This window comes from Helianthus annuus, chromosome 11 (assembly GCF_002127325.2).
Source record: "Helianthus annuus cultivar XRQ/B chromosome 11, HanXRQr2.0-SUNRISE, whole genome shotgun sequence".
Taxonomy (NCBI): Eukaryota; Viridiplantae; Streptophyta; class Magnoliopsida; order Asterales; family Asteraceae; genus Helianthus; species Helianthus annuus.
Window position 1 is genome coordinate 46,694,197 of NC_035443.2, and position 20,523 is coordinate 46,714,719.

The 20,523-nt window shown below is 36.0% G+C and overlaps 2 protein-coding genes and 1 long non-coding RNA gene across 3 annotated transcripts; 2 read left to right on the top strand and 1 right to left on the bottom strand.

The window, feature by feature from the left end:
• Positions 1 to 2,861: 2,861 nt before the first annotated feature.
• LOC110890155 (proteasome subunit alpha type-2-A) lies at positions 2,862 to 6,891 on the bottom strand. The gene is made up of 12 exons (XM_022137727.2): positions 6,736 to 6,891; positions 6,411 to 6,453; positions 6,195 to 6,271; positions 5,282 to 5,346; positions 4,876 to 4,922; positions 4,720 to 4,795; positions 4,518 to 4,585; positions 4,295 to 4,364; positions 4,118 to 4,203; positions 3,914 to 3,976; positions 3,180 to 3,245; positions 2,862 to 3,069 (listed from the first exon to the last, which is right to left on the bottom strand). The coding sequence occupies exons 2-12, from the start codon at positions 6,449 to 6,451 to the stop codon at positions 3,021 to 3,023; spliced, it is 708 nt and encodes a 235-aa protein (XP_021993419.1). The 5' UTR covers positions 6,452 to 6,453; positions 6,736 to 6,891; the 3' UTR covers positions 2,862 to 3,020.
• A 1,015-nt stretch (positions 6,892 to 7,906) lies between these two features.
• Positions 7,907 to 9,615, top strand: LOC110888190 (replication protein A 70 kDa DNA-binding subunit A-like). The gene is made up of 8 exons (XM_035979876.1): positions 7,907 to 7,952; positions 8,056 to 8,152; positions 8,455 to 8,582; positions 8,680 to 8,764; positions 8,866 to 9,004; positions 9,089 to 9,300; positions 9,406 to 9,516; positions 9,603 to 9,615. The coding sequence occupies exons 1-8, from the start codon at positions 7,907 to 7,909 to the stop codon at positions 9,613 to 9,615; spliced, it is 831 nt and encodes a 276-aa protein (XP_035835769.1).
• Positions 9,616 to 9,635: 20 nt separating this feature from the next.
• LOC118483938 lies at positions 9,636 to 9,995 on the top strand. Its single transcript, XR_004872465.1, has 3 exons — positions 9,636 to 9,718; positions 9,821 to 9,898; positions 9,972 to 9,995. It is a non-coding gene; the product is annotated as an uncharacterized LOC118483938 (long non-coding RNA).
• Positions 9,996 to 20,523: the final 10,528 nt, after the last annotated feature.

The following is a 20,523-nucleotide window of genomic DNA, read 5'->3' on the forward strand; positions in this document are numbered from 1 at the left end:
TTTCAAAAATTACGAATGCGCCATGAGTTCAAAATTACGATTTTGCCCTTAGTTCAAAACTATTATTGTGCCCCAGTTCAAAATAAAATTATGGTTTTGCCTCCAGCTTAAAGTTACGAATTTACCCTCAGCTTAAAATTATAAGTTTGCCCTCAGCTAAAAAAAAATCAATTTTGCCCCAAGTTAAAATTTGTGGTCTTGCCATTGCTTTAGTTTTTTTTTTTTTTTTTCAAAACTATAGTAGTTTTTATTTTACTTCGTTGACTCAATTTAACTTTTGTGTCAATCAGGTGTCTAGCACTCGCTCATTGGTTCTTTCTGACAAATTACTATTTGCCCCCAACTCAAAATTAAAGGTTTGCCATCGTTTTGGTTTTTTTTTTAGGAAAAGTATGATAGTGTTTTGATTTAATTGGTTGACTCGATTTTTTTATAGATCGTTTTATAAGTAGTATGCATAAGTAATTTAAATACATGCGTGCATGTTATGAAACTAAGAAATTTTCGGTTTGACGCCCCGCAACACGGGTGGGGCATTCAACTAGTTCATATAACATAGTTCATGCTGACCAGATTTTTTTTTTTATCTAGATAAAGATGAAAGAACTGATCACAAACAAAAACAAAAATTTACAGAGCATTATTTTATATAATTGTACTATAAATTGAATACTAGTACTTAATTTTCATGATAGATGATAAAGTTGTCGCAACAACTTGAATGCTCACATTTAATGTTGTTAGTTTTTTTCTTAAGCAAACATGATGATCTGCTTACGTCATGCCTAATGTCCAGTGATATTATCATGATCCAACTGATGCTGCAAATACAATTTTTTTAATGGTCAACAGATGCTGCAAATACAATTTTTTTAATGGTCAATGTAATCAATTCTGATCATTTTCAGGGCACTCATTGAACCAAACGGAGTACTCCGAGAGTAACCCGAGTCTACCACCAATTCCGGGGAAAACCCGGTAACCCACCCGCCTGTAGGCACGACAGTGAAATTACCAATAAACCCGTTTGGCTCAAGTGGGAGTTGAACTTGCATCTCCCAAGAAAAATGCAAGCCTTCCACCACTTGATGCTGCAAATACCAGTAAATCCGGCAATTTCACGTTTGTGCTTTTAATATTTTATATATTCTTCTAATTTAGAGTTAACTTTATGTGCTTAACATTTTACTCTTTAGGAATGGTATTTGTTGTCCTGCCTTTAAAGACGGTGGATAAGATTAAGCCTTTTCATTTAACTGGTTTAGAAATAGAGCTAATTTAAGTAGTTTGGCTTGGTTAGAATTGTGTTGCTCTTCTATTTCTAATTGTAACTTGTATTGCTTTTCTAAAGCCTTGGTAGTCTTCTTGTTTAATGGTATTTTTGTCACGTTAAAAATGTTATAGGTTAGCTAGAGCTTTAAATACGATTTTGGTTTTAAGTTTTCGAAGAGGACACTTATGGTCCCAACATTTTGCTCAGGTATTGATCACCAGTACTAAGGTTGGGTGGTGTGGGCGTACGCCTCATGCCTCACCTCCACATCAGCCAATGATACCCCTACGCCATCCAATGACGCCAAAGGGCGGCACTATCATCCCCTCCGCCAAACCACTGGCCAGCGTTACCGGTGATTTCCTCTTTTTCTTTTTGTTTTGTTTTCATTTTTTTTTTTTATTCTTGAGCTAGCCAATCAGATTTTCATTTTTTCACCTTTAGCTACACCGTGTTAAACCACACTATGCTAGTTAACGTTAAAGCCCCCCGCTTACGTGACGCGTTAATTAACATGGGAGTTTTAAACCATACCACCCAACCTAATGAAGTTAAATAGTTTAGAGTAGTTATGCGAATTGCGCCTATGATAAGTTGAAATTCCTGCTTTCGTCCTTAGGTTTGAGCGATTACAATTTTAGTCCTTACGGTTCGCTCCACCTGTACACTTTTTGTCTAATATCACTGTCATAGTTTTAGCATTTGTTTATTAAATGATCATTTCACCTTAGTAATTTGAAACAACTAGACCAATCGATCATTACCCATGGTCACCTCCTTCAGGTATCGCTTCCGATCATCATCCACGATCAAAAAGTTTGCAGAGTTTAGGAACTCCTGGAAATTAAAAAAAAAAAAAAAAAAAAAAAAACCCTCACCTATTTCCTATTGTTAATTGACAATTTGAACACTCTAAAACATGATCTGTTATTCTCTTGTGACAAACTCGCATCTTTTATTTATTTCTTTTACTTTGCACATGCTCTTGCAATGCATAACCGATAAAACAAAATCTTTGCCGCAACACAAAGCCACAGTTCATCCAAAGAATCTGGAAATAAAAAAAACCCACCTATTTCCTATTGTTAATTGACAATTTGAACACACTCTGAAACATGATATGTTATTCTCTTGTGACAAACTCACATCTTTTATTTATTTATTTTACTTTGCACATGCTCTTGCGATGCATAACCGATAAAACAAAATCTTTGCCGCAATGTTTGCCGCAACACAAAGCCACAGTTCATCCAAAGACTACAATTCCGTACGTTACTGAAAGAACTTTTGGGGCTTTTTGGCAACCCTGTGCTGAGCGACTAAGAGGTAGCCTCTAAATCGGTCAGCATTTTTCTAAAATGTACCCATTAAGAGGCTCTATGAACTGAGAATTGCCTTTTTGATGAACCACACGCACTCTACCTCTGACCGAGTTAAGAAGGCTACCAAACATCCCCTTACTCTGAAAGCTACAACTTTAATTTGTTAGATATGGCCATCTGGGGTTGGAATAAGGGTTTTTAAAGTTGAAAACATTTAATACTGGTATCAGCATATGCAGTCATGTTTGTTCACTGGCCAAAAGACAGATAATAACCAAGAGATGTTCAATTTCAAGCACATAAATAGGTTCTTTCAGCACATTGGTTCTCGGAAGATTCTTAAACAAGTACATAACTGAAATCATTGCAACTTAGTTCATCAGATTTAAGGAAACGTAAAGCCCCGATAATAGAACATATTACAACTACTCCACCTCTTGAAGGTAGTCTTCAATTTGCGCTGCAGTCAGGACTCTGAAACAAAGGAACACACTTATTAGTTATTACAAACTGTTTATCAAACAATGCAGTCATAGTTATTCACATTTTCACATCCAACTATGTAATAATACTCGTGAACTTGCCTGAATGTTCGGTCAGCCTCGATAACTCCAATCTCGATGTTTTTGCCAGAAATTTGTCCTTCAAATCTGATACACAAGATAAAAACATTACAAATGGGGCTGCAAGCAAACCGAACGAACACGAACAAGACCTTGTTCGTGTTTGTTTGTTAAAAAATATGCGTTCACGAACTGTTCATGAACACTTACCGAACGAGGTTTATGTTTCGTGTTCGTTTGTTAAGGAAATGAACGTGTTCGTTTGTCAATTTTAGGCAACGAACGTTGATGAACACAGGCTAATGTTCATAAGCACAAATGGAAACAAACGAACAAAAACAAGCGTTCATGAACAGAATATATAATACACCAACACTTATTAAATATTTTATTGGTCGGAATTTAGAATTATTTAAATAAAATACAAAAAGTAAAAACACTAATGAACTATGGAACATAAACGAGCACGTTACCGAACGTTCACGAACATAAATGAACGAATGTGGCATCTGTTCGTTCATTTAACTAAACAAACGAAATTTCGTTCGTGTTCATTTGTTTAATAAGCGAACGAACACAAACGAACTTCCCGCCAAACGGTTCACGAACTGTTCGATGAACGTTTTTGGTACGTTTGCAACCCTAAATTTACAAAAACGCTCTAGTTGTGCAAAGTACCAACATAAATCACGTCATATCACTGGCACACTGATAAAACAAACGACAATCAAAAACTTTTAAAGCAAGATTTTTACCCCTCCTTCAATGTTAAAATAGCGGTATGTATCGCATCCTCAAGCTCCATATCATCAGTGTACCTACAAGCAACATCAGCATTCTTAAGACAAGCTTTCAGACGAATTCGGTGTACATAATGAAAAAAAAAATCATATGATAAATTACAGATCACAATTATAAAAAACAGAATCCAAATTCGGTCTATAATAATAATAACATGCCTCTTTTCAAGAAACGTCTTTGCATTAGATACGTTCTTTCCCATGGCCGAGGCTTTCCAAGAGAAATACGAACCTGAGGGATCCACCTACACAAAATGCATGTACGCTTAGCCTTTATAACCGATGTTTATGTTCAACAAAACATAGAAATAGAAATTTTAAAAGCATATTATATACCTGATATAGTTGGGGACCTTTGTCATCATAACCAGCAACAAGGAGTGAAACGCCAAAAGGCCTTACACCACTAGACGAAGAAACATAAGTTAGAAGTCTGTATTACTTGGCCACCATGTAAAAGTAGTTATCCAGAATAAAAGGACAACTAAAACCATATACAAATAATAGTTTTGAAAAATGTTTGCTTGGAGCAGAAAGCAGAGTTGTTGAATAAACATACCCTGATTGAGTAAATTCTTGCATAACGGCAGCAGTTTCCCTTACAAGTTGGGTAACAGGGATCGGTTCCTGCAAATATTACACCAAAAAAATTACAAGCTGCTGCAGATTATCCATTTATCCAAAAACACAATACAACTGGAAATACAAACTACTAGAAAGTCGAATCATGTAAGTTTGAAAACAATAAAGGTGAGGGGTACTTTGTATAGTAGATTGTACTGCTCTGCCTGCTTTCTGCTCTTCCTGACCAGAACACGCGAATCCGGCCCCATCCCACTGCACGCGAGAATGTAAATAAGAACTATATCGACGTCTGAAACTAAAATGCGTAACCTGACAAGTGTTTGAAATCTTACCTGTAAACAACTCCAATATTAGGAGTCAAAATCTGGATCTTTTGCACCTAAGACCAAAAAAAAAACAAATTTCAGAAGCAAGTATCTGTATTGCATGTCTAGCTTTACTAAATAAAAAAAGTGATACTGCTTTAATGATATCTAGCATACATACATATATGTGGAACCTATCCAAATAGTTTAAGATGCCTACTTAATCAGAGGGTCCAAAACCTACTAAACAATTATGCTTCTTCTTATGTCCGCTTTCGTCTTCATTATAGTAGACATAATCCAAATACAAGTATGTCAACAAATAGAGAAGCTTATGTATGATCATTGCACAAAGTGATTAAAATAATATTTTGCTGCAAATTAGAATGCCATTATTAACACCTATAGTTTTAAACATACAATCCGTACTTACCGATGTCTCATCGACTAAAATGGATGGGAGCTTCTTTTCGGTTGCAATTACAACTCCGTTAGAAGCTGCAATAAATCAATAACCAATTCAAAATGTAAGAGTAGATTAACAAATCGAAATAGGCAAAAGTAACAACTGTCACAGTAGAAACCCATACCATAATGTTCGGTAACTTGGTAACAATTATAAAACAACCAATAACCAAACAACAATCAATCCTAGTGCACTATGATGATACGTGCCATGCCCTTCCCCCATGACATGTTCCCATGCATTTATGACTTTGCATATTTACTTCTACATTTCCTCGATTCATGTTTAGTGTTCAGTAATTAAGAGTATTAGTGGCCTCCGGGGTATTATTTTCTTGTGTTGTTTCCTTTCTTGTTGGCCATATTAAAGCCATAGTAACTTGGTTAATATATGCAGATTATGAATTCTAAGAATCCTTCGAAACTCTCGACTACTTCTATTTTCTTTTTTCCGTTCCTCTTTCATACACATCAAGTCTTGATGTGTATCGAAGATGGAACAAAAAGAATAACAGAAGTAGTCTAGAGTTTCAAGGAATTTTTTGAATTCATAATCTGCATACATTAACCAAGTTACTATGGCTTTTATATAGCCTACAAGACAGGAAGTCACAAAAGAAAATAACACTCCACAAACCCACTAATACTCTTAATTACCCAAACAAAGTAAAACTTAATTAAGAAAATGCAGAAGTGAATATGAAGAACTCAAAAAAGCATGACAACATGTCATGAACATCATGAAAAGGAAGGGTATGGCACGTTCGGGCACAGTCTGCTTTGCATGGGTTCATTCCATTTAATTTAGTCTCACCTTTTTGTCAACATAATATCCTTATACATAAACAACATAACTGGGAAAAAAAAAACTAATCAGTTACCTTTAATCCCCAATGAAGTTTGACCAGAGCCAACAGCTGTGAGGGCATGTTCAATCTGAACAAGCTTTCCAGAAGGACTGCATATAACAAGTAACACAGTAACATCAGATAAGCTTTCCTACATATATGTGAGCACAATACAAACAAATTTTACAATATTTGAACCAAACCATAACAGTAACAATGCAAATCATTAGCATATACATTCAATCATACCTGAAAGTAGTAAGCGAGAACGAGTACTGACTGTCTCCCATATCTGCAGATTAAAACGCGTGATTATAATTATTATAATTAATAAATCAATCAATCTAATAGCCTAAATTAAACCCTAATTTCACAGTCATGTCTCTAACGAACCCTAATTTCAAAAATCATGCATCGAGTAACCGTAACTGTAAATTATTAAACAGTGATTGTGTATAATGAATTGTATAGATTACGAGAAACACTAAACGATGGCTACTCAAATTGGATCTGAAATAGGGTTGACAAATGATTGATGTGTAGATCGTTGAATGTGCGTATGAAGATTACATACCTGTGGATGAAATCAAGCAGCGAGATGTTAAGAAAAATGTTGAGTGGAGAACTGGAGAGGATGGATGATTTATCAAGGGAGTAGCGAATGCTTGTTGGCTTGGAGGGAAAGAAAGACCCAAAAGGATGTAGACCAAGACTAAAGGGGGTGTTTGGATTCCATCTCAGTAAGTACTTATTGAGTTATATAAAGTTAGTCCAAACACCCCAAAAACAACTTATCTATATCTATAAAGAAGAAATCCAAGTGACATAAGAAAAGCTGATGTGTCAGCAGGAGAGGGTGTCCAACAAGGTTTTTCTTATCTCATTATTACATCATAAAGCCTAATATTAAAAGAGTTTAAAATTCAAAGTTGGCCTACATCAAACCACTGCCTTGTGTATTTTCAAATTTTAAAGGTCTGGCCCACATTCTAAAGGGCAACCACTGCCCATCTACGAGAAAGTAGCAGCTGGTTCCTTTGGCAAATGTATACTTAGCAGCAGCAGATGTTGTTATCTTCCGTAATACTTTTAGATCAGCAGATGTTTAACGCTAATTACCGGGAAATTCAAATTGGAATATGCATGGGAATAAATAATTAGCAATTAATGCATATTACTTAGATTCAAACTCCTGTCAATCATCCTTCTTATATAAGGCTTTTCTTCTCATTTCCCTCTTCATATTTCATCACGCTTTCATCTTCTCTGATTTTGAAATTTGAAATTTAATCACAACCCGAATTCCGAATTAGAAGCATGTCAATATCAGTTGACAGTAATAATCTTAGTTTTGTTAACAATTTGAATCTTGCTAAGGATATGTGGAACATGAAGGCGAGAATTATACGAAAATGGAATCAGGGTTACAAAATGGAGATCATCTTCATTGATGAGAAGGTAATTTATATCTCTGTTTTTCCGTTTTATTTTAGAAAATGTAGTCTTGTATGCTAAGAACATAATTTCTTTAAATGTTCTTCAGGGTGCTAAGATTCAAGGAGGTATTAAGAGTCATCTGATACCTGTTTTTGATGGACAGCTGCAAGAAGATGCTGTTGTGATTCTTTCGAAGTTTGGTGTTGGTGAAAATAAAGATTTATATAAAGTAGTAGTGCAGCCTTATAAAATCAACTTTTATAGATGCACAACTGTTACTCGTGTGAGAGATTGGCAAGGTGTTGAGTATGGTTTCAATTTCAGAGCTTATGAAGATATTCTTCAAGGAGAGGCGTGAAACGCTTTGAGTGTTGGTAATGTATATTTTTGTAATCATGTCTTACTTGTATAATACTAGAGAGTTTTACTTATATTCTTGTATAATGTGTTCATGTAGATGTTGCTGGATCTGTGATTTCTTGTGGAGATCTTGAAATATTTGATCGACCTCCAAAGGAGACTAAGAAGATGAATTTCGACATTGAAGATTTGGAGTAAGTTGTTGTTTATATGTTCAGTCATGTAGTGATCATATAATGTATTTAATGATGTTAATAAATAAGAGGAAGAATGTTTATATTTAATGTGGGATCATGTAATGGTAATAAATGAGGTTTATATTGTTTGTATGTAATGCTGAATCATGGTAATAAATGAGGTCTACAGTTTATTCTTAGTGAATATAGTACTGAAATTGAAACCATTTGCTACTTTAATAAATGTTATAGTTTTCCTGATTTATTTTCTGTTTTTATTCATTCAATGTTGTTTTGATATGAATATTCTTTTCATGTAGTGGTAAGGTTTTGCGGTGTACTGTGTGGAATGGTTATGCTCTGCAGATTAAGGACTTCATTTCTAAAATCCCACCTCATGAGCATGTGATGGTTGTTATACAGCATGGAAAGTGTAAGGAATGGAAAGGTATTTTTGTTACTTTCTGCAAATCATAACTATACTGTTTATTTCTGGCAATATAAAGACAGGTATACATTAAATATCTATATACTTTTCCGTGTAGGTGAATATACTGTTCAAAGTGACAAGTTTGCAACACGAATTTTTCTGAATCAAGAAATTGATGAAGTTGATGAGCTAAGGAGGAGGTAATTCTTAATATAATTTCTATTATATATAGATGGAAAAGTCAAATACTTGGTTTCATGTCATTTGCATACTAATTCTAATCATTTGTGGTATTCAAAAGGCATATATTGAAGTTTGGACAAGGGAGTAGTTCTACTTCTCAGACGATACTATCGTCTCAGAGTATTTTTCCATTACATAAAGAATTTGTAACTGAAGGTGTGAAGAAACATGTTGATGAGATTAGCGAGATAGAAGAGGTTTCACTTCTTTGTATATAGTTTGGTTATTTGTTTGGTTTGTCACCTGCGTGTTTTTACAGGAAGTGTGTTGTGTTTTTACAGGAAATGTCTTGTGTTGTGGTTGCGACAATTAAGATTGTGCAAGAAGAGTATGGTTGGTTTTATGCTGCCTGTCGTAAGTGTTTCAAGAAGGTGATGGGTAAAAGTAAATACTTGCAGAATGTTGAGAATGTTTCAGATGATATTCTTCGATTGCCTGCGACTTCTTTGGTTTGTATCAGATGTCATACTAAATGTACATCGATCACCACAAAGTAAGCAATGATGATTATTTAGAGTTATATTTATATAAGTAACATTCTAAGACTCATATTTGAATATAGTTTTGCAGTTTACTTGGTTAGTTGTGTATATTTCAGGTTCAAGGTGCAAGTGCGGGTTCAGGATGAGAGTGGTAGTGTTTCTTTTGTTATGTTTGATAGATATGTTCAGAAGCTTCTTGGATTAGCGACGAGTGACATAAGAGAGAGGCAGGTTAAGGCCAATGATACTGGATTCCCTCATGAGATATATCGATTGGTTGATAAGAATGCTGCTTTTAAGATTGATGTTTCAGAGTTCAATCTTAAAAATGACTATCCTGTTTATACTGTGCAAAAAACAACTGAGGATCCAGTAATAATTGCTGAGTTGGTTGGTGGATATGGTAATGGTGATGAAAATACTGATGAGGTAGCATATAAAATTACTCTTTCAATCTATTTATTTTTCTTTTGAGTTTTAAACACTGGATTGTGTACTTTTTATATGATATCATATATTATGATCCTTTAGGTTACTCAAGAGGTAGCTGACGTTAAAGACGTTAACCTTTCAGACTCTTCTCAGGTGTCTGCTGAACGAACTTCAAGGGTGAGTATTTATTTTTAAAGTATGTTTAGTACATTTAAAAAGAGTTCATTATTTTATTAAATGAGATCAATAGTTGTTTTGTGATCTGTTGGAAGGACGCTGTCTCTGTTACGACCGACTCTTCAGTCGTTGAAGTTGAAAAGGATTCTGGATCAAGTCCCAATGGAAAGCAGATGGCTCAAGATGCTGATGTTGCCAACGTTGGTGAGCTATCCACTAATGTGAGAAGAACCCGGAAGAAGCTTGACTAAGGTTAATGATGGGGAGTCTGAAACACGAGCCTTAAAAGTATTATCTTGTGTGATTTAATGCGGTTTATGCGATTATATGTTTCGAATATAGTAACTATGAGAGTTTGTGGTTTTACAGGTTAGTCGGCTTAAACCAGTAAAGTTGGAGTGGTTAGTGATGAACCGGAACGACCGTGGATGGAAGTCAAGACATATTACATTATTCGGTATATGTTTCAAGTCAAAGAGATAGCGTTGAAGCTCAAAGAACACAAGATATAGGAGAGAATAAAGTCTAGGAGCTTGTGAGTAACTAAATGAAAGTTGAAATCAAGCCTTTAGTGGAGTCACAACAAGTAAACGTAACCTACGGTCAGGAATCAACAAGTGGACAGAAGATACGGATCGTAAGCTACGATCCGTAACAGTAGCTTACGGTAGATATAATGGCAGCGCATACGTTTTGATGGATGGCATTTAATGGGCTAGAAATCCTAAATCACATGGACTTGAAGGTGGGCCGCCAACATGAAGGCAGTCATCACAGGAACAAGAAATCAACAAGATTCCATCATCATAATCATTACTTGGGCGGCAATAGAGAAGAAAAGAGAGGCACGTGCAACTTAGGGGAATTAATTGGAGGCGACATATATTGGACGCACATGTGAGGCATATTATCATTATTCTTGGGCTTTTGACCCATGCAAGACGTGCACATGTGGGCTGGACTTATGGCGGCTGGCATAATTAATTGAAGGAGTCCACAGCAGGATTATGTTGGATACATGGGAAGAAGCATATTCACGTGAGTTTTAATAATAAGTCAACATGACAAAAGAGGGCATCATCAACATATGTTTTGGCGGCAGACTTCGGAAAGTTTAAGAAACACAATATTATTCTAATATTGGGCTAACAATAGAGATAGTGGGCCGAATAGAGAGAGGCCAGAGGGGATTAGTTTGGGTCCACAACTCAACATCGACGACATAAAAGAAGGACATCTCGACGGCAGTAGTAGACAGGGGATCGGCTGAGAAGCAAGGAAGATCATCTCACCGTCATGAGCGGCTAATCTGCTAGTGGTTTCCTCCGGATGGAGGGTTTTGTAAGTTAGACAATTTTATGTGTTTGTGACAATCATTTAACTTGGTGATCTAAGCATTCGATGCTTTTCACCTTGATTTGATTTGATTTGATTTATTGGTTGTAAACAATTGCGTTTATTTAAACCTTAATTTCTAAGCATTCAGTTCCCGAGAGTTCTAGTAATTGGGATATATTTGACATGGGGTTAGGGTTTGTAAATTGTAATTGATAATCATTCGATAACCTCCCGTTATGTATTGACCGGAGTACTTAGTCGTTGGTTATCACAATTGATGAATTAGGTTTAAACACTTATGTCTATGTGAGTGTTTCGATTAAACACATAATTGAATCTAGCTATAATACCTGAAATCTGGAGGAACCATTGTTCTTTCTATTGATTTAAATCTCACTTTTAGTTCGTAATTTTTAGATAACCAATCAAATCCAAAAACTGAGTTTTATTTTTTCAATAGTAGTTAATAAATACTGAGCATTATACACTTTCCACAATCCTCCTCTGGTTCGATATCCGACTTACCCTATCTACTGGTTTAGTTGGTTTTTGCATGTCCTTAACGACAGACATCAGTTAACAATTAGATTCTTATGAAAAAACAATTGTTATGAGAGATAAGTAGAAACCACTTATTTTTGAAGAATCCTTGTGGTTTTTATTTATGTCTGTTAACTGTTGTTTTAACAAACTATGGTTAAAAGTTTTGTTTGTAATGCCTACAATGATGAATATGTTATGTAATGTCTATTGGTTGAATATCAAGTAAGGTTAACCTTTATTATACATGTTTGGTGATATTGATGGACTGGATAAGTAGTAGGGTTGTATATTATTGTAAGATTGATGAATGAAAATTTAATCAATTGTTTAGTCGGAAAACTGTTGGGGTCTGAGATACATTAACATATGTTAGAGGCTAAGCACTGTTATAGTGTGCTAACATCTGTTAACCCCTAAGTAGTGTTAAAGATCTGTTAAAGGTTAAGCACTGTTATAGGGTGCTTCAACAGACTATATGAGTTGTTGATCATCATCCGTTAAACATCTTATATTATAAATCTTTTGTTCAATTGTGTAATATCTGTTGGTGCATAGCATAACTTAGGTTCATCATACATTTTGCTTCATCAGCAGAGGTTATAGCGTGTTATAACGTGCTAACATTTGTTAACCCTTAAGCACTGTTAAAGATCTGTTAAAGGTTAAGCACTGTTATAGCGTGCTTCAACAGACCTTATGAGCTGTTGATCATCATCTGTTAAAGATCTTATATTATAGATCTTTTGTTGAATTGTCTAATATCTGTTGGTGCACAACAGAACTTAGGTTCATTATCCATTTTGCTTCATCAGCAGAGCTTCTCTTTAGCAGACTTTTGCTTCAGCAGTCTTTGTGTTAACAGACCTATCGGTTCATCAGCAGAGTTTGTTTGCCTCATGTGCTGAGGTTGTTTCGTTTAAGTAACAGACTTTTCTTTTAACAGTGGTTGTCTTCAACAGATGTTTTGGTTTGCAAAGTTTAGCGAAACAGATGTTGAGTTTGTCCCTTTGGTAGGAGCAGTTTTAAAACACTGTTATTTGTAATTCCAATTTGTATACTATTTTATTAATTTTGAGTGTTATATTTCTTTTTGTTGAGTGACCGGGAAATGTAATGGAAAATAGTGATGTTTAGATGCAAAATATAGTAATTTTTACTTAAAAAATATAAAAAGGTAAAACCACAGTTTTGAAAGTATATACTAAGACTACATAACTTCATTCCTAAGTTAGTTTCCAAACAAGAAATTTGTCCATCAAACATGTCAACTAAAACATAAATTATACAAGGCTGAAAAGGTGTTCAAAGATCATGTCAACAAACTTCAAAGTGTATTTTATCTCCTCTTACACTTTTTCCTTCGACTATCTTAAACCTCAGCTTTTTCCCCACAGATATTCCCGTTTCATCCATGATACGCTGCCAGTCTGTATGCATCACTAGATGGTTGTTGCCGTCAGGTGTTCTAGGATCTCTCCTAACAACCAGCTGTACCAAAAACATCACATGACCAAATGACAGCACAACTTTACGGTAATCATTTAGCTGGTGTTCTCGAATAAATTCCTCGGTATTGCCTGTAAAGGAAAATTTTTTCTTTAGTTATTCATTCAAAATAACATATACTTTAAGTAATAACAGATAGATCCAAGATTATAAGTAAAACCAACTATATTAAAAGTGGATTTGTAAATACCAAGTTGTGTGTCTGTAAAACATGGTATTCAAACTGTTTTTTATAATGTGGACGCCTTTTGCGGTGTTGGTGATTGGTACAGCTGCAGTGATGTTTCGTCTCTCCGTGAAGTGCAATCACGTCTTTGTTAAAAACCTTCACAGTAAAGTTAAAGTCGTCTTCAAGAGTACTTCCCATCCATTGAAACAACAGTTGGCAGCTTTCCTCAATATCATTTTCGAAGCAAAAAGTTATCCATCCTGGTCCCATAAAACCAACAGCTAATCCCTTTTTGTTTTCAGGAGAGAAAACATAATGGACATCAACTTTACTACTCTGCTTTGGTCCATGTACTTTGGCAACCAAGTTATCAATTTTTAATCTCCTTTGCGACAACAGCTTCAGCAAATCGTGTGGTAAATGCTATAATTTTCATAAATTTTAGAAATGTCATATTAGATTTTATATAGGATACAAAATATAAATTAGAAGTTTTGGTAACAGTTCAAAAGATACACTGGCAATATATAAAAATAAGTAGGAATTTTTAACCTGCTTGCAGTATGTTTCTTCTTCAGCCTGTATCAAGCATCCATGAACATAATCTCTGTTCGATCCATCTTTTCTAATCTCCAATCCCTCATTGTCCAAAACATTTATCTCAAATTTTGCTTGCTTCAATTTTTTTAAACACAGCTTGTCTATGTTGTTATTTCTATAAGTTTTAACGAACCGGGTCCATTCTGGCCCGTTTATCCTCTTAGTTTTATGACCGATGCTCTGTACTGCAATCTTATACTTAAAACCCATATAATCAACCAACTTTATCACTTCACACTTTATTGGTAATTGGTTAGCCATTATCTTTGGAAGTATCTATGTATATAAAATACACAATATTTAATATATCTTTAATTATATAAATACAATTTTTAGCATACAATTGTGATTTGAGCTAATTTGTTTTAAGAATATAGCTTACCAATCCCTCATTTAGGTCTGCCAATTGAGAGACGTTGATAATTATCATAAACTCTATCTGAAAGTAAAAAATACAATAACAGTTAAATACTATAATATAAAATTAATTGTATTTGAAAAACATTCTATTTAAGGTATAAAAAAATATCCAACACTCTCTAGGACCAAACTTATATATTGTGTATTTCAATATGGTCCCTACAACCAACAATATGAATCTAACACTGTGTACTTAAATGGAATGAATCAAAATGTAACTAAATAGGTTGATATAAATCTTGTTATAAAATAAAGAAAATAAGTTCATATAAGTTTATCTATTTTAACATCAATAGATTATGATTTTGATGTTTATATAATTTGAAATGAGGAAACTGAAAGGAACATGTTAAAGCATACCTATAAAATACACAAGAGAACAAAAAAAATACCTGATCTAAAACTTCAAACTTCTGATCGTCAACTCTGAGGAAGAAGAAACTGTAGAGTTTTTTCGCCGGAGAAGAAGAGGTGAAATTGTATTGGGATTGTTGAAAATAAGATATTTATCTATTAACTTGTAATTGTCATTCAAAAAAAATCTATTAACTTGTAATTGTTTATTTATTTAACTTATAATAATCTTTAATATCGGGATTTAAAAACTATTTTTAATTATATAAATATAAATATATTAAATTAATAGATAAGTTTTTTGTATTTACCAATATAAATTTATATTCAAACAGTGGATTCTGGATCAAGTCCCAATGGAAAGCAGATGGCTCAAGATGTTGATGTTGCCAACGTTGGTGAGCTATCCACTAATGTGAGAAGAACCCGGAAGAAGCTGACTAAGGTTAACAATTAGATTCTTATGAAAAAACAATTGTTATGAGAGATAAGTAGAAACCACTGATTTTTGAAGAATCCTTGTGGTTTTTATTTATGTCTGTTAACTGTTGTTTTAACAAACCGTGGTTAAAAGTTTTGTTTGTAATGCCTACAATGATGAATATGTTATGTAATGTCTATTGGTTGAATATCAAGTAAGGTTAACCTTTATTATACATGTTTGGTGATATTGATGGACTGGATAAGTAGTAGGGTTGTATATTATTGTAAGATTGATGAATGAAAATTTAATCAATTGTTTAGTCGGAAAACTGTTGGGGTCTGAGATACATTAACATCTGTTAGAGGCTAAGCACTGTTATAGTGTGCTAACATCTGTTAACCCCTAAGTAGTGTTAAAGATCTGTTAAAAGTTAAGCACTGTTATAGGGTGCTTCAACAGACTATATGAGCTGTTGATCATTGATGTGTGTCGGTGTATATATAATTTAGATGTATAATTAAGCCCTTTTTACACCTTTAGCCAAGTTTTAAATTTATAAAACACGATATTTACTAACACTAAACACACATATGGGCAAGTGCACCCATCGTGGACGTAGTATAGTGTTGGTAAGATACCGAGGTCGTCCAAGGACACAAGAGCTTTTAATACCGGTTTATCCTCAACGTCTAATCAAATCAAAAAGTGAGAAAAATGTTTTTAAACTAAGAAAATAGAAACTAACTAAATGCTGAAAAATAAAATAAAAACAGATAGACAAGATGAATCACTTGGATCCGACTCGTGTATTAGTATAACCTTTGATTATTTTCGTACTTTTGCACTTGTTTAAGAGATTATCTTACTTATTGTAGTAGACCCCTCTTTTGAAGGTGACGTTACCCTCAACCCAGTAGTTTGAGTCAGCAAGGATACAATCCTAAATGGTCGGATTATTGGAAGATAATGAATTAAGTTATTAATGCAAATTATGGTAGGCCCCGCTTTTGGCGGTGACGTTACCCTCGACTAAGTAGTCTGAGTCAGCAGGGATACAGTCCTAAATAGCCGGGTTATAGTATTAATAGTAGTTAACTTATGAGGGGGTCAAAGAGTTTGGATCCCCGCCATCCAATACCTATGGGCATTGAAGGAGATCCTACTAAATTTGACCCAGGTCCCAAGCAGGACCTCTAAACGCTGAACAAGGGCAAGACCCTTACCAAACCGTTCCCTTAACCCCCGACCAGGTAGCCAACATACCTCCATATAGACCGTGGAGATATGAATGGTGAAAATCTTTTATTTTATATAGACAGTAAAATAATGCCAAGACACCACGGACAAACGATAAGGAAAGATCACCTTCAACATAAGCAACTAGTTATTAAAGTCATTAATACAAAACCAAATAAAAAGTGCAAAAGATTAAAAATAAAAAGTATTATACTAAACACTTGTCTTCACCAAGTGATGTAAGAGACTTAGGCAAACATGGCCTTGATTGTCAAGAACTCTTACGATCAATCTTGGATCCCGAGACGACTCACACACTCTACGATGGACAATGGATGATGGTGGTGGATGATGGTGTTATGGTGGTGGTGGGTGGTGGATGAGGTGTGAGAGAGGTGGTGTGCCAAGGGATGAGATGGAATGAAACCAAGCACCCCTATTTATAGGCTGAACAGAAGGCTGGGCACGGCCCCGTGTCCGCTGGACACGCCCCCGTGCCTGTCTGACACTCTCTCTTCTCATTAATTGTAATTCGCAATTACAATTAATGCGCCTGCTGTACTTTCACCACGCCCCCGTGCTCACTGGACACGGCCCCGTGGTGGGCAATGGAAGCTTCTACCAGTTTGTCTTTTATGCTGCTTCTTGGGCACGGCCCCGTGCTGGCTGAGCACGGGGCGTGTTCAGGCTTCTGTTTTCTCTTCTTTGCTTTGGAGGATGCCGTTGAGGGTCCGGGCAGTCTTCTTTTATTCCTTTCCTTGTATTTATGCTAGAATTAGTTGTCTTTTTGCTTCTTTTGTGAATTTGAGCTCATTTCATCCTAAAATACAAAAGGAAGACAAAAACACTCTTTTTCCAACATTAGTACTTAAAAAGGGTTAGTTTTATGCCTTAATTGATGTGATTTATATGTTGCATTTTACACACATCAAATACCCCCACACTTGAATTTTTGCTTGTCCTCAAGCAAAACTCTTTAAAATGTGGCTTACACTCCCAAATGGAATAGGTAGAAGAGAAAGTTTTTGGCTTGTCATAGAGTGTCGGGAATCCAAGGTCTTTTTAGGTTTTATTTTTATTTATTCACAATTCTATTCGTTATGATTTATTGAGAACGTCTCATAGGATAAATTACTTATTTGGGCATAACATGCCTTTTTTTAAAATTCTATTTATATACAAGTTCACATACCTCACGGGATAAATCACTCAACACTCGGCCGTAGGTGTATTTTTAGTGAATCACTCGAGAGCGGTATGGAACTCACACCTTCCATAGGCTTGCCAAGCAATCAATCCTCCTCCTTTTTAACTTTTTACCTTTGTAAATATCAAGAGGACTTTTTGGGTGAAGGGTTAGGCTTGGGCTAAAGGTGGGTGGTTGGGTTAGTGGTTAGTAAAAGGGCGAAAAGCGTAAAAAGCGTCGGTTTTCGAAAAAAAAAAATTTTTAGTGACTTTTTATTTTGAAGTATTCCTCCAAACAAGCTTTTGTTTGTATAGCTTTGATTGTTTTTAACTTCATCATCATCATATATATATATATATATATATATATATATATATATATATATATATTTTAGTCACATAAAAGAACGAGCTTGCGAAAAACCGAGCTTTGTTACTAAAATAAGGGGTGAAAAATCAAAAGGTTTTTGGTGGGTAAAAAGGGTTTTTTAGGGTAATGAAATGAAAGGTTTAGGCTCAAAGGGGTTAACTAGGGGGATTTTGGGTAGGTGGTAAAAAAAATTGAAAAATAATGGTGTAGAAAGAAAAATGGTTAGTCCTAATGCCTCCATCATTTACTTACTTGGGTTTAAGTTGGTAAGGACCGGGAATGAATCGTCGTGGCAAGTTCTAGAGTTGTAAGAACCAAGCGGCTATTCATACAAGAAACGAAAAATGAGCATTTAGTCTAAAGATGTAAATTTGTATGCTCAATAAAGGCTCAAAACTCACTTTTGTGGGAATGGGTTTTTAATGTGATCAAGTATATATAATTAAATTTTAACTAGACTTGTTATGCCGTTTCGTAATTTTCTTATGTTGGTTCTTGTATCACGACGCTTTCGGTTGTAAATTTTATAAAAATATAACCTTATTGATCTTGTGATTCCTAACTTAAACTTTAGACAAGTAAAAATGAAAGGATTTTTGAAAAAAAATTTGGGTGTTTAGCGGTTCCAATAGAGTTTTGTGTAAGGCTTGTTGTTAGGACTTGCAAAATTTCAAAGTGTTAGCTTCCCCCCCCCCCCCACACTTAAATTACACATTGTCCTAAATGTGTCCCAAAAATAAATTTTTAGGTTGACTGGATGTGTGGTGTGGTGTTAAAAAGCAAAGATTTATGTTACTGGCAGTCTGGACACGGCCCCGTGTCCACTGGACACGACCCCGTGGCGAACTGCCAGTATTGAAAACTTACAGAAGATGAACACGGGGGCGTGTCGGCTGGACACGGCCCTGTGTCTGGCAAATAATTGCAGGTCAGTAACCAAACAGCAGGTCTGGGAGATGAACACGGGGGCGTGTCGGCTGGACACGTCCCCGTGTGGACAGTCTGTGAGCCTGAAAAAACAGGTTTCGTCTCCCGGTTTCTCCATTTTGGGCCTGTGAGTGCTAAGGTTTAGCACTCTAACCCTTGCATTGTACCTGTTTCATCACTTAATACCACACCAAGCAAACATAAAACATCCTACATTACCACAGTTAATTGTCTCCAAACATAAAGTAGAAAAATAAAACGGAAATAAAAAGTAGTCAAGGAAAGTAAATTGTTCAACAAGTGGCACGCAGGCCATAAATTGTTCGGTAGAAAAGGGTACTTAAACCTGTGGGCTCACCATCAACCCGCCCCTTATCTCTTCAAACGTCCATGTCTTCACCGCTATCATCACCTCCATCCCCATGCCCTGCCATGTACTCCCGGATGCTACCGATATCATCTTGTATATCGTTGATGTTGCGCTCAATAGCTCCAACCTGGTGGTATGTGTTGTTGGCGAGGTTGTAGGTGTTCCTGGTACACATGAGGTTTTCCTGCAAAAGATCATGTAAGCTTTGAAAGTTAGGAAAACCGCCTCCTTGTGAGGAGGATTGACCCGGATCACCATGGGGTTGGTATTGGTAGTGGGGAGGTGGTGCATGGAGAACTAGGGCCTCTTGTGGGTTCCATGCATAGCCTTGTGTCCTTTGGAAGCTCACTGTCCCGTCTTCCGCCTCATAAAGTAAGTTCATGGCTCGGCAAATGTGGTAGTCAACTCGTCCCGACCATGGACTCCTTTCAAAGGACCTTGGAATTCTCGTGAAATGCTTGAAAAGACGGTACACCCATCCCCCGAAGAAGATAGGCGTTGGAGCGTGAGCAAGGCGATTGAGGTGCATGTTTCGTAACAAGAGATATGGAACATCGAGAGGCTTCTGGTTGTGGATGCAGTGAAGGACAACCAAATCTTTCAACCCTACAACGCCACTACTGTCGTGACGCTGGTTTAGCGAGTAGGTGAGGAGCCTGTGAATGTAGCGGTAAAGCGGGTCCCTCAGTTTGGTACTCTTGGTGCTACTAGGGTTGTAGATTCCTTCACCGATCTGAGCCCATGCGGCTTGACGTTCATTTACATCCAAGTCTCGTAATCCCCCAGTATTATCCTCATTCCCCGATTCCTCTTCCCCGTACAGTCCTATTATAGCTCCAAACTGTGCCATGGAGATCGAGTACCTTGTCCCGCCACACCGAAATGCAACCCCTTCATTGTCAAACGGGTCACACCTCGAGGTGAAATTGAAAGTACTGTAGAACTCCATGGTGCATTGATGCACCGACCGAAGCCGAGTGTTCAATGCAACTGCTAGTGGTCCTGTCACGATGTTGTTGAATCGGTCTAGCTGGTTCACCATGGTTAACAGGTCCGTGCATGCTCGCCTAGGATACTCCTCGGGTCTTGTTTGGAGTGTCTCATATCGTGCCCTAGCGTCGAGTTCGCTTGCGTTGAACCTTGTGAACTTTGACATCTGAAAGAATACACCAAAAGTTAGTAC

Bases quoted from the DNA above. Each gene is read 5' to 3' on its own strand.
- LOC110890155 (XM_022137727.2), bottom strand. From the start codon at position 6,451: ATGGGAGACAGTCAGTACTCGTTCTCGCTTACTACTTTCAG. The intron at 6,272-6,410 runs GTATGATTGAAT...TGTTATATGCAG, and splicing joins TTCTCGCTTACTACTTTCAG to TCCTTCTGGAAAGCTTGTTC. The intron at 5,347-6,194 runs GTAACTGATTAG...GATTTATTGCAG, and splicing joins AACTTCATTGGGGATTAAAG to CTTCTAACGGAGTTGTAATT.
- LOC110888190 (XM_035979876.1), top strand. From the start codon at position 7,907: ATGGTTTCAATTTCAGAGCTTATGAAGATATTCTTCAAGGAGAGGC. The intron at 8,765-8,865 runs GTAATTCTTAAT...GGTATTCAAAAG, and splicing joins GTTGATGAGCTAAGGAGGAG to GCATATATTGAAGTTTGGAC. The intron at 9,301-9,405 runs GTAAGCAATGAT...TGTATATTTCAG, and splicing joins TGTACATCGATCACCACAAA to GTTCAAGGTGCAAGTGCGGG.